This window comes from Acanthaster planci, linkage group LG01 (genome assembly GCF_054643075.1).
Source record: "Acanthaster planci isolate LZ-2023a linkage group LG01, COTS_SCS, whole genome shotgun sequence".
Classification (NCBI taxonomy): Eukaryota; Metazoa; Echinodermata; class Asteroidea; order Valvatida; family Acanthasteridae; genus Acanthaster; species Acanthaster planci.
In genome coordinates this window covers 32,401,966-32,415,222 of record NC_141777.1, presented here as the reverse complement: position 1 = coordinate 32,415,222, position 13,257 = coordinate 32,401,966, and the positions used below count along the sequence as shown (strand labels likewise).

At 41.5% G+C, this 13,257-nt stretch overlaps 2 protein-coding genes across 5 annotated transcripts in view; one reads left to right on the top strand and one right to left on the bottom strand.

The window, feature by feature from the left end:
* LOC110979333 (dynein axonemal heavy chain 6-like) overlaps window positions 1-13,257 on the top strand; it is an 86,454-nt gene that overhangs the window by 57,972 nt on the left and 15,225 nt on the right. For all 4 annotated transcript variants that reach the window (XM_087135992.1, XM_022235037.2, XM_022235036.2 and 1 more), the window contains 9 exons: window positions 60-200; window positions 635-850; window positions 1,551-1,669; window positions 2,169-2,280; window positions 2,882-3,003; window positions 3,724-3,853; window positions 4,954-5,068; window positions 5,335-5,471; window positions 6,749-7,098. In XM_087135992.1, coding sequence (XP_086992118.1) covers window positions 60-200; window positions 635-850; window positions 1,551-1,669; window positions 2,169-2,280; window positions 2,882-3,003; window positions 3,724-3,853; window positions 4,954-5,068; window positions 5,335-5,471; window positions 6,749-7,098 — 1,442 coding nt within the window. The remainder of the gene's footprint in view (window positions 1-59; window positions 201-634; window positions 851-1,550; window positions 1,670-2,168; window positions 2,281-2,881; window positions 3,004-3,723; window positions 3,854-4,953; window positions 5,069-5,334; window positions 5,472-6,748; window positions 7,099-13,257) is intronic.
* LOC147800674 (melatonin receptor type 1B-B-like) lies at window positions 9,488-10,898 on the bottom strand. The gene has a single exon (XM_087140951.1). It carries the CDS (start codon window positions 10,817-10,819, stop codon window positions 9,797-9,799), a length of 1,023 nt encoding a protein of 340 aa, XP_086997077.1. The 5' UTR covers window positions 10,820-10,898; the 3' UTR covers window positions 9,488-9,796.

Here is a 13,257-nt window from a genome sequence, read left to right as displayed (position 1 = left end):
TTAGTTGATCTCCAGTTAGAGAAGTTGTTGATCTTTGATGATCCTCGTTTCATCTGCAGATTCAAGAACACCTACGGTTGCTGCAGCAGCAGTACGATGACAGCGTTGCACAGCGGGAATCGCTGCGGGAGCGCAAGGCACTGACCACGCTGAGACTGAAGAGGGCGTCTGTCCTCATCACAGCACTGGCTGGCGAAAAGGTATGGAGGTGAATAACTAGGAATCAATTGCTGTGATGTAGTCAAGTCCTCACAAGTCCATTACGCGTCCGTACAAATCCATCACAGTTACCTACAAGTACATTACACGTCCGTACAAATCCATCACAAGTCCCTGCAAGTCCATCGCAAGTCATCCAGTCGTAAGCCAAGTCACAAGCCACTCAAAATTGACTTATGATAGACTCTTCTAATTGATGGCAGTGGAAAATTTACAAAACAAAAACAAAATGATTCACTTTTGTCCACATGACTGGTTATGTCTCGCAGGTCGTTAATGTCAGTCTAGGTTTAAGAGGTTAGAAGATTTGGTTGTATTTGTTCCTTAGTTTCCACCAATCTGTGCCATTTGGAATTGTCACAGTAACCTTCATTAGCTCTCTGTATCACTTAACTTCCTTTCTGTCCTTCCACAGATTCGTTGGGAGGATTCCATGGTTGACCTAGAGTCCAAACTCAAAGGTGTAGTGGGCGACACCTTAGTCTCTGCTGCTAGCATAGCCTACCTGGCGGTGTTCACCGCACCCTACCGCAAGGCCATGATTCAGAAATGGTGGACGGCCTGCAAAGAGAAAGAGATCCCTGTCTCTGAGGGATACACGCTGATTGGAGCTATGACTGAGCCTAACACGGTGAGTATGGGGGAGGGGTGAGATGTCTCTGAGGGATACATATCAGAGGAGGGTATGATGTAGATTCTAACATGGCAAGCATGGGGTTGTCTGTGTTAAATGTTGGGGGCTAGGCATGAGCCTAACACGGTTGGTGCAATGGTGACTGTGATTTGGGAGGGCCAACAACACGGGTTCTGTGAGGGGTTCACATGAATAGATATGACAAGGCAGAGCCCAGTGCCATATAATGTAATGGGGTGATTTACAATAGTGCACCTCAAAGAGTTCAGCAACATGCAAAGTTTGACGACCCTTTCCAAATGCACATCAGGTCAACAGAATTTGTGCATTGTGATTGTCCAATGTGTTGCAAACCCTTGGAGGCGTGCTATTGTGAAACACCCATATTCGACAACCAGAATGAGAAGCCATTACTGCAGTGGTACTGTGGTCAGACGGCTGGTACGCAGGCATTACATGCCTCTTGGTCCAACAGGGTGTCGTGTTTTGCCAAATGCATGCGTGCGTCAAGATGAACAATGTGCGTGTGAGTGCGGTGCTACCACAGTTATGGCTTTACATTGGATTGGTGTGTAGGGGTGTCGACGTTATTACCGGGAAGAGAATCTCTGAACATTGGGAGATGGGACATTGTATCCAAGAGAGGGAGGATTGCTTGTAATTCCTGCTGACGGATACTTCCTGCCATGATTGACAGGTGCGTAAGTGGCAGACGGAGGGTCTACCCCAGGATGGCCACTCTACAGAGAATGCCATCTTTGTCAAGATGGGCCACCGCTGGCCCCTAATGATTGACCCGCAGGGACAGGCACACAAGTAAGTCTGACATCTGGCCGATTCTGGCCAAAGCCTCATTTGAACTTGCTCAAGAAGTTCACTTAACCCTAACCCTCCAGAGTGTAGCTCACATAGAATTTGTAGGGCTGGGCTTGGATTCAGTCAGCAGTTACAGGGAAATGGAAGAAAGAGAGAATACTCTGTTGGCTTTGTTTTCCAATTATGCCACCTCAAAACAAGTTAAGGACCACTTTCTAACAACTGAAACCCACCACATGTGAAATTGATTACAGTGTGTTTAAGGTTATTCAGGACAGCTGCATTGGGGTATTTTCAGCAATAAAATATCTCGTATATAAAAAGTATACACAAAATAAAAAGTGGTCCTTAACTTGTTTTTGAGTAGTGTAATTGAAAACAATTTTTGTCGATCGTGTTATATCGTAACAGCGTTGTGTGGAATAATTTCCTTGTGCAGTTTAGTGACTTACTCCATACTTGCCACTTTCGCTAGTTTTTTCCCCCTTTTTTCCGTCAGGTGGATCTGTGAGATGGAAGGATCAGCCCTCAAAAAAGTTGAAGCCAGTGACCCCAACTACATGAGGACCCTGGAGACATCAATCCGTGTTGGAGAACCGGTGCTGCTAGAGGTAGGTGTCTGTTTCTTCTCAGAGCTTGTAGTTGGGGATACTCCTGTAGAGGACAGCATTTCTGTGGCTTTAGCATCGATGGCACGATTACTAATTTCCTATTATGGAACTTTTTCTTGAGTAAGAAGGTGTCAGATCATTTCAAGGTCAGATGAAGGGCCTCATAATTGGTGTTTTGAACAGTGGTTTTCGAAGATGCTGCATTTAATATTTTTATATCAGCTCTTTCAAAGATGTTTTCCAGAAATCTTGCACATGTTCTGAAGGTTACTTTGTCCATTTGGTCATTTGCTTTGTGGGGTCGACAGCATGAACACCCCCCCTTCAAGATCTGTTTGCCAAGTGTAGCCTTCATCTCCAGCCCTTTAAATGCCACTTCACTGATAAGTTTCTCAACTACGGTCTCTTCAAGATAACCTTGTCAGTACCATATAGTGTCAGTGTTGATCAACTAAGCTTACAGTACAGTTTGACTCAGTAAATGTAAACGTGGTTGTTGGTAAAACAAAAAGCCGAAGTGAGGTCAGTGCATATATTATTGGGAAGGGAGAGTTGTAATTCTTGCTCAGTTCTTTGGTTTGCTTTTTTCCTGTTAATTCAGAATGTGACCGAGGTACTGGACCCCGGATTGAGACCCATCTTGATGAAAGAGATTACCCGTAAAGGGGGACAAGATGTCATCCGTATAGGAGACACTGAAATTGAGTACAACCAACACTTCAGGTCAGGAGAGAACTGTCCACACTGAGCCTTGCTTTTGTTTATCCTGGTCATAAGCAAGAGACCCTCGGAAGTAAATTTCATTAAAATACCACAAGTTAATCCTTGGAGCAGACACAAAAGAAATGGTCACATCAGGTTTCATGCCACAGGAAAGTGTCTCTATTAAACTGATAAGGTAGGAACTGACAAATTAATTATTATGGCAAAGTAGGATTCAAACCGGGGTCGGTAGAGGTAGACAAGTATTTCACCACTACTCCAACCTGACAACCTGGTTGTGTCATTTTTTTCATATCTTTTACAAATTTGGGCAGTCAGCAGAAATACAAGGCAAGTCCTATTTTGCTTTTAATAGTCTGAGGTGAAAAATGTGGGAACAAATTATGTATGCATTTCATGTAAAGGTCTCTCTTGACCAAACCTCGCTTTTATATCTACAACTGTTGTAGTCACGATCTCTTAAGACCATCACAATAATCCACAGAATCGGTACAAGACCAACACAAGACTTTCAGTCTAACTTCCAAGTCACAAGCTCTTCAAGTGAATTGCAACAAAAGCATCCCTTCGTCAAAGTCTCTTGTTCGATCTTGTGACGCTCTCAACTACAACCTGAACTTAAACTGAACTGCACAAAAGCTTTCCTTTGTCATCATTCTCTCTGTTACTTACAACCCGTCTTGTATCCGTTCTAACAAGATTAATCTCCACCTCTCCCAGGTTGTACATGACGACAACCATGCCAAATCCTCACTACCTGCCAGCCGTCTGCATCAAGGTCATCCTGATCAACTTCACAGTCACCTTTGATGGATTACAAGACCAGCTGCTCTCAACTGTTGTACAGCAGGTCAGTTGTTTCTTGTATCTTCTCCGTTCTGGATGACTGTAATTTTGTCGCATTGTGTCTTTTTACACTTTTGGCATGTTGAAAAATACACCGATCAGAGATTTGAACTTCAAACGTAGGTAAGGTAACGTCTTTTATAATAATGGGATCCCTTCTTAAAAACTTAGAGACTGTAGCTAGTTATTCAGAAGAGATTCAGAACAGAATATGGAGTTTGTAACAGTAATGAAGCTGACCAAGTATACATGTATTTAGTTGCCTCTATTGTAAAAGAACTTGGAAGGTCAATTGTTTTTGTATCTTGAAGCTTGTTTTACAGATTCAGTCATCTGAAGTTTGTTAACATGGAGTACCATAGTTACTCAGATATGAAGAGCTGTATTTCAGATCTGTATTTATTGACACTGTTGCTTTTTTATGTTGCTTTTCAGGGTATTCCAATTAGAAAGCGCTCAGAGACAATTTACCAGAAAAATAAAGTAATGCAACACACCGTGTATATCCCACAATTTTACCTCCTAACTTCACCTGGGTCGCATCCGGAGACATTAATACTACGCCATGTTTCACAGCATGATGCTCCCAGCAAAACCTCTAAAATTTGAACTTGGAGGGGCTTAATTTCATTGAAATTCCAGGTTGATATCCACCAATTGAATAGTCACGTATTTGCCCTCTCACAATTCAGAAAACTGCAAATATTGGAACTAATGAATAATAAAATTATCAGGCTAATTTGCTCGTAAATTGTCGTAAAAACTACATGGGCTGTACCAAGCGTAAACTCGGTTTGATAGATTATAACCATGTCATCACCTGATTCAAAATTTCTTTGTCCACGATTAATGTTTTTATAGTCCACTTTTAACAAAGGTTTTGTGTTGAAATTCGTTGTTTAAAACTGGTGAAGGGAAGTTGCAGGGTTTGGGTCATCAGTTGGTGGTGGGTTGAACTAGTTTTAAAGGTGAATATGTTGAGTAAGTGAGAGCACCAGTGTTAATCTGAATTGAAGAAAACAGAGAGGTTGATTCCATGGCTCAGTGGACAGATTGTATTTAAAAATATCAGTTAACTCATCATTTGCTCTGTGTTTGCACCAGGAGCAACCAATCTTGGAGCAACAGCGGGGAGAACTGCTGGAGAGCATAGCTAGGGATCTGACTATGCTGCGAGACTTAGAGGACAAGTCACTCAGTCTGCTACAGAAATCAGAAGGTACTCAGCACTCAGGACTGTACTCAAGAATCAGGCCCTTTTCCTCTGCGAAGGGATAAATTATATACATGGCTGGATGTTTCATGGGTTTGTCTTCATCCCCCAGTCTCATCCCTTGACAGTTTCCACAACGTTTCAGCTCCAAACTGTCGGAAGGGACTGAGCCATGCAGTGCTTCTCACACTGGTTTGCCTCCAATATCCTTGACACATGGCCACATTCAGTCCATTTTAACTAATACCTGACACTGTTGGGTTGTTCGGCAGGTCACATCTTGGATGATCAGGATCTGGTGGACACACTAGACAAGAGCAAGAGGATGTCAGAGGAGATACAGAAGAGAGTGGAGGAATCGGAAGAGACGCAGCAGAAGATTGATCTGGCACGCAAGAAATATCTGCCGGTAAAGAAGAGCTTCTGAAGCCAATCCTGTCCAAGATTTAACCCTAAAAGAGCTTATCTTACAGCCTGGGGAGAAATCCATCTCCCCTAAGAACGTGGCTGTCCCGTGCTTGATTTTCTTAAACCTTGGCAGGCATGTACAGATAGTCCTTATCATTACAAATGTGAAGTCTCAACTCTGTCTGATGGATGATTTTGTTGTTTTGTCATTAGACGTTCAAGGCCGCACGCATGCATCCTGTGTGCATCAATCCCGGCAGTGGAAAAGTGTACATTTGTGGCTTACCTGTCTCAGAAAAATGGCAGCTGTCCAAGAACAGTATGTTCGATTGTAATTTGGTGTCAAAATGACTACAAAGAGTTACTGGAAACTCCTTGTAGGCTTGGTTCATGAAAAAAATTCACTGGAGAGATGTCAGGAAAATGGTTGAGAACGCCCCTCCCCTTAGCTCTTTAAGGGTTCAGTATGGTTGCTTGAGGGTCCCAATCTTGTTGATTGCATCATTGTTGAATTCTGGAGTGATTTGGAATGTGCAGTGAGGTAATTTCTTCATGTCGATCTGCTCTGCTTTGAGCCACAGACGCTAGGAAATCTGTGACAATCTTATTGATTGCATGACTTTAATGTTACAAGAGCTACTGAATCGACCGCGTAATAACTTACAACACAAACACTCAGCTGTGACCGGTATTGCGCCATGCTTCAGATGGATCCGTGGTAGCTGGGAAACACCATGCAATTGTCGATTACACTGGCCTTGTCTCCCGGCCACCCTGAAGTTAATAATTATGCAAAATTAACTTCTGTCTGCCCATTTGGAGGGAGAGTAATGAAGCCAATGGTGTCGTCAAGTACTTGTCATCAAGTGGAGGCTTCAAGGATAGCTGTAGCATCGCATCACTGTGTGTTGATTTTGCTATCTTTTCCTTCCATTTCAGGGCATATCTGATGAAGTGTTGGTTCATATGCAGAAATACGTAACATACATGTATATTATCTCATTGAAAAACAGGGCATTAATGGTATTTTATATGCTCAAACTGTCTGTTACCACCGATACCTTCCACACAAATCTTAAACCTTTTCCATTCATTGTGGCTTCAAATTACAATTCGTACTTGTAGGGCACCAAATGTCAGCATAAACCAAGCATATTTGTGATTTTTTTACAATCGGTTTCTGTAGAAAAACTCAGACAAGTGATCAGGCAGTTTTTTTGAAATATTGTTTCTCTTTTGTCACAATTTGTATCCTACTATGTCTACGTCACCATCAAGGTTGCCACCCGAGGGGCAGTATTGTACTTCGTCTTGGCCGACCTAGCTGGCATCGACGTCATGTACCAGTTCTCTTTGCCCTGGTTCCAAGACATGTTCCGCACGTGCATCAACCTGGCCCACCACAACCCCTCAGACAGCCGCCCCTCGTCGGGAGGTGGGAGCAGCAAGCCCCTGAGTGGGCGTATCCGCCCTTCCAGTGCCAGGAACAGCCCCGACCTTGTCAAGGGAGGGCCAGCCGGCCGGGATTCTCCCCTGCCTGTTGCAGTGAATCGATCCATGCTGAAAGGCCAGGAACTGACCAAGCACCTGATGAAGATGGTGGACTATCTGACTGGCAGTATATACAGGTGAGCAACTCTCTTCTTCTAACCAGCACAAAACACAGTAAAGGGATTCAGGTGTGAGAGTGATCTCTGTTTTCAGGAAAAATCTATGTCCATTGTAATGCCGAATCTGAAAGGAAAATTTGGTTTCACCCATTTTGACCTACAAAAGGGAACAACAACTTAGTGAGAACATAAAAGTGCTATTCTGTGTCATTCAAACTACAGCCTGCATGCCCAATCACATTTGCCTTTATAATGTTGTTTTGGGGTGTTGAAATACTTGCAGTAAGTTATAACCGTGGAGGAATGTCTAGTCCACTTTACTGTGTTTTAATAATGAAACTCTTTGCCTAGTGTAAACTGTGCCTGTCATAAGTGGATGCAGTAGCTTAAAATAGCATTGCTAGCCATGAATTTGGTGTCAATATTGAAACTTTTTCAAGGCAATTCATACCTCTTATAGTGACCCCTGATTACGGTATTTACTGCTTTTGATTTAGGGAATGGTCCCTGGTCACATGGCACACACAATTTGATAGCAACCCATTGAGAAGACCACCAAACGAAGGCTTAGTCAGTAGAGACCCTGTGCAGTTTGGTGTTAAGTTTTATAATCCGGAATGTACATGTAAGCACTTAAAGTGGTCGCTGCACGGTGACCGGACCATTTAGCCCTATTGGCCTTGACTTTAGCAGTCCAGATTCTCCAGAATTTTGAGTCAGTGGGAAACGTGGGAAACTCAACGAATTCACACTCTCTTAATGGCAGCTCAGCAGTTGGTCAGCACTGACTGTGTTTTTTCCCTTTCCACTATTGGGAATGGTTCAAAGCCTAACAGGGCTGTTAGGTTCTTGGGAGAATCTGAACCGGATGAAATGAGGATGTCCTTTAAAACTGCTGCTTTAGATAACCTTCTTCAATGTTTAACATATGAATGAGGAAAACCGTGAATAGAATGTCTGCCACTTAATTAAAAAAAAAAAACAATCAAAATTGTGTCGGTTATTGGCATATTTTTTGTTGTTTCGTGACTTCAGAACCTAAAGATAATCATCAGCTTACGATTGCAGTGAACTCATTGTATGTCAGGTTTTCCATGGCTCTCATGCAATAAAGACAAAATTGTCACTCTTTGGCAGGATTAATTTTACCTGTCACCTTTAATCAAACTGCTGCTTGAAGGTGCTTGATGAAAGCCTGTGCTGGATTTGTTAGGCCTTCTGTGTTTGCCGTGTGTATTTCAGTGAGTGGGTCTTGAAGTACTGTACGTGTACCAGAAGTTTCTGAGTCACGGCTACTTGTAATAACTCAGGTACAGTTCATATGATCGGTAAATCAAGGTGTACGCTAGGCTAATGATTTAGCTCTTATCTGTGATTAAGTGGACCATCCAATAAATGCTGCATTGAAGCCTCCAAACATTTAATGTATGGAGACCTGTTGGGCTTGAAATGCATGGCTCATGGTGTAATTGTTCAGCTGAAATGTTGCACACTTTACCTGTAAGGGGTGTACTTAATTTGGGATAGCTATCCCTAACAGTCCCAAATCCTCCAATTTCAGTATGATTTTACATACACCCGAGGGGGTTAAGGTTAATTTGAAATGAATTTGAAACATTGGTTGTACAGGCAAGCACTGTACATGTGGTCCTATTATAAAACCTGGAAGCAGACACAAACCATTTGGATACAGGATTTCTCCGAAAACTACATGTAGAGTGTACCTTTAAAATGAAGTAAACCACAGGTTAGTTTAGATATATTTAATTTATGGATACTAAAATTCATTTTTGTTTTATCTTTATCAACACCTAATCACTGCAAAGTTCTTCTGGAATTCACGAAGGGATTTTCAGGTAAAAGAACAGGCAAAATGAAATAATGTACGTGTTTTGGTTCAAGTAGCAGGTATATTGTAATTCAGCAAACAGAATTATTACAGCAGTGACACAGCGCTCATGGACAGACCTGTGTTACATGGCTCTTTGACCACTAGGGTGTCGCGATTTGTCGTGAGACACCACTGTAGTTAGGGCATCGCCTTGGCTTTGTTTATAGGCACTTCTTTGGAATGAAGTACCTTTTAATATTCACTCTATCCCTTCAATCTCTGAGCTCGAAGTTGCCTTGAAAGCTCACTTCTTTGTTAACTGCTATTGAATTTCTTATCAGTTTATGTTTTGGTTTCCTGATTATACTGCACCATGAGCATCTCTTGAGGCAGAAATTGGCACATTATAAATATCCATTATTGTTATTATTATTACTTGTCACAAAGAAAAGAGCAGGCTTTTTTATCTCATTGTGTAACTTATATACATGGTACAAAGTAATAGTACATTTATATCAAGTCAATTTTTTTCCAAAGTGAAATTGAAATATTTTTCTAAGTTGGGGACTTGGCAGCAAAAAGAATTAAATTGGGTCCATATTGGTAAGGTCTTTGTCATAATTTTAATCATTTGAATTTGTACTGTCTCTTTTAACCAATGATCTCAGCAAAAATCAAACAGATACAGTGGATTTTTCGTCAAAGATAATTTTGAGTAATTTTGAGTAAATTTTTTTAAAAAGAAGAAATATGAGGGCAACAAAGCAGACGTTCAGATTTAGAACAACAAAAGAAGAAACTTCAGCTGCGGACATGTATATTTACATGTACAGATTTTCAAGTGTCTTAGTCTTTACAATGGAGCTCCAAACAGAGGGAGACGAATCAGTTGAAAAGTTTGCAGGAAATTCTCTCTGGTATCTGAGCAAATTTGCCACAAAGCATGCTGCGGAAAACTTTCCTGAAGTGGGGGTGTTTAGCTGCATATATGATGGGGTTGGCGCAGCTGTTGACAGCCAAGCAGGTCACTGCAAAAGGGACAAGTCTTTCACAAGAGCGCATGACTAACGCCAGGGAAATCGGCAGGATACACAGCACAAAGATGCACACCACGCAGAAGAGGTTCTTGGTGACTTGCAGCTGGAGCGGGCTGTGGCGTCTCAGCTGCCGTTGCCGAGCCTGCTGCTGGTTTGGAACATTCATGACAACAGCCACCCGGATGCGATTGTCCAAAGCTCGGATTTTCTTGGTGTGGGTGAAAACATGGCAAAAGATCCGGATGTAGCTGAACAGTATGACAGAGAACTGGAGCGGGATGAAAGTAGCAGCAAGAATTAATGCAAAATTAGAAGAGTCCTCAGAGATCCAAATACAGGCAGAGTACTTGGCATTAAAGCCCAATTTTACAAAGCCAATCGACACTGTAATAATCACTGTGCATACTGGCAGAATCCACGTTAGCATAACGGCAATGAGAGTCCGTCGGCAACTGTACAACTTTAAATATGTTGACCTGTTGCAGAGAACCATGATATACCTGTTGATTGCGATACACACAAGGTTGTTAATGCTGCAACCAAGACAAACTACAAATAAAAAAGCTGCAAGTTTGCAGATGGCCATGGGTAATGGCCAATGGTCTTTATTCAGTCCGGCCACTGCTCCCATAGGAATGACATACACGCAGGTCACCAGGTCGGCTATGCTCAGATTAAACACAAACATGTTTGGCCCATGACGAAGTTTTTTAGATAATACCACAGCAGCCACCACCATCAAGTTACCAGTTGTTCCGAGAAACGAAATAAATATGCAGACCGAAGCTATGACCTGTCGCTGAGCATAGCTGAAGTAAACTTCATTCTGTGAGCAACATGTGACATTGCCTTCATTGGCTATTTCTCTCATCTCGGCTAGAAGTTGGTCTCACCGGGGGCATTCAAACTTCAAAATGTGATCTGAAAGATGGATCTCAAAACAAAATATGTCAGTGCTTTAACAGCAAATACCCACCTACAGTTTAAGCTGACTAATAAATATGACAGCGTGCTCTCACAAAATCCAGGCAGGTACAAGCAAAATTATATCCAGACTACGTGGGCGGTTATTAGGTTACTCAGTGGTTGATCAGTGACAGAGTATGTAAATTGATTGTATTTTTTCCTCCTGATACTCAGGAGACAAACACTCAGCCGTGTCATTTTGCTTTAGAAAAGTCCTTAATGGTGCCAGAAATGGTTAATTTATTATTTTTTTTAAATGCTGTTGAAGCCACAGACCGCAACTATTAATGAGCCGTCTCATAAGGTCTCATAGAGTCGAGATGGTGCTAGTCAATGGGAGCAGAATGATTTTAATTGGGAGGTCTAGTTGTGGGACAATCAGCCATTAACACTAACTGACCAATCCATTCACAATAAGAGGTAGCATAGTCAGGAATTTTTCCCCTAAAACAAGCATTTGGGACGTGTGTATTTTGTTTACAAAAACCATTACTTGAGAGCCTATCTGGCATGAGGGAGGCCACGCTGGTAAAAACTAGTAACTGGGTTCCTTAGTTCAAATTTCCCCTGTTGTCACCATGGAAACTGTGTCTGCTGTTAGTGTGTAGCAGTCAGCAATTAAGATTTGATGAGAAAAGATTGCTCCATTGAGAGTAATGGGACTTGTCATGACAAGCAATGTATCATGCTAATAGGACTTTGTGATGCTAGCGTGTTACCGATGGTCACAAGGTCAGCTATGATCAGGACAAAGTGAGAGCACCACAGTGAGAAAACCTCAAAAATATGCAACGCTGATCAAAGTTAAGCAATTCACAACTAATTTATAACGAAATCATATATATATTTTATTCAAATAAACCAGACTTTAATAATGAAAATTAAATAGCAACATTTACAGTTTACAGAATTGATACCGGTACCGTATAAATACTTGTCATGAACTTAAACGGTACCAGGACAGTACAGACATGAGGAATGGAGACATTGGGCACAGAGGTGGGTTGGCAGCCTTCAGTGGGTGAGGTCAAGTCCACAGATGCATGGATATCAGCGCAACAATTCAAGAAGAAAGAAATCATTCTAGGAAGATTATTAATCTCACTCTCTCCGGTTAACATGATTCAGATTTACAGGATTTCTGCTCCCAAAAAGAATGACCCGTTAACATGATTCAGATTTACAGGATTTCTGCTCCCAAAAAGAATGACCCGTTAACATGATTCAGATTTACAGGATTTCTGCTCCCAAAAAGAATGACCCGTTAACATGATTCAGATTTACAGGATTTCTGCTCCCAAAAAGAATGACCCGTTAACATGATTCAGATTTACAGGATTTCTGCTCCCAAAAAGAATGACCAGTTAACATGATTCAGATTTACAGGATTTCTGCTCCCAAAAAAATGACCAGTTAACATGATTCAGATTTACAGGATTTCTGCTCCCAAAAAGAATGACCCGTTAACATGATTCAGATTTACAGGATTTCTGCTCCCAAAAAGAATGACCCGTTAACATGATTCAGATTTACAGGATTTCTGCTCCCAAAAAGAATGACCCGTTAACATGATTCAGATTTACAGGATTTCTGCTCCCAAAAAGAATGACCCGTTAACATGATTCAGATTTACAGGATTTCTGCTCCCAAAAAGAATGACCAGTTAACATGATTCAGATTTACAGGATTTCTGCTCCCAAAAAAATGACCAGTTAACATGATTCAGATTTACAGGATTTCTGCTCCCAAAAAGAATGACCCGTTAACATGATTCAGATTTACAGGATTTCTGCTCCCAAAAAGAATGACCCGTTAACATGATTCAGATTTACAGGATTTCTGCTCCCAAAAAGAATGACCCGTTAACATGATTCAGATTTACAGGATTTCTGCTCCCAAAAAGAATGACCAGTTAACATGATTCAGATTTACAGGATTTCTGCTCCCAAAAAGAATGACCCGTTAACATGATTCAGATTTACAGGATTTCTGCTCCCAAAAAAAATGACCAGTTAACATGATTCAGATTTACAGGATTTCTGCTCCCAAAAAAAATGACCAGTTAACATGATTCAGATTTACAGGATTTCTGCTCCCAAAAAAATGACCAGTTAACATGATTCAGATTTACAGGATTTCTGCTCCCAAAAAGAATGACCAGTTAACATGATTCAGATTTACAGGATTTCTGCTCCGAAAAAGAATGACCAGTTAACATGATTCAGATTTACAGGATTTCTGCTCCCAAAAAGAATTCAGTGCCTTCTTAGTGCATGCCTGGCCTGCCCTGTCCTTCCTTCCCCATGGCCAACTTTGGAGAAAGAAAAAATAATCCCAAGCTCA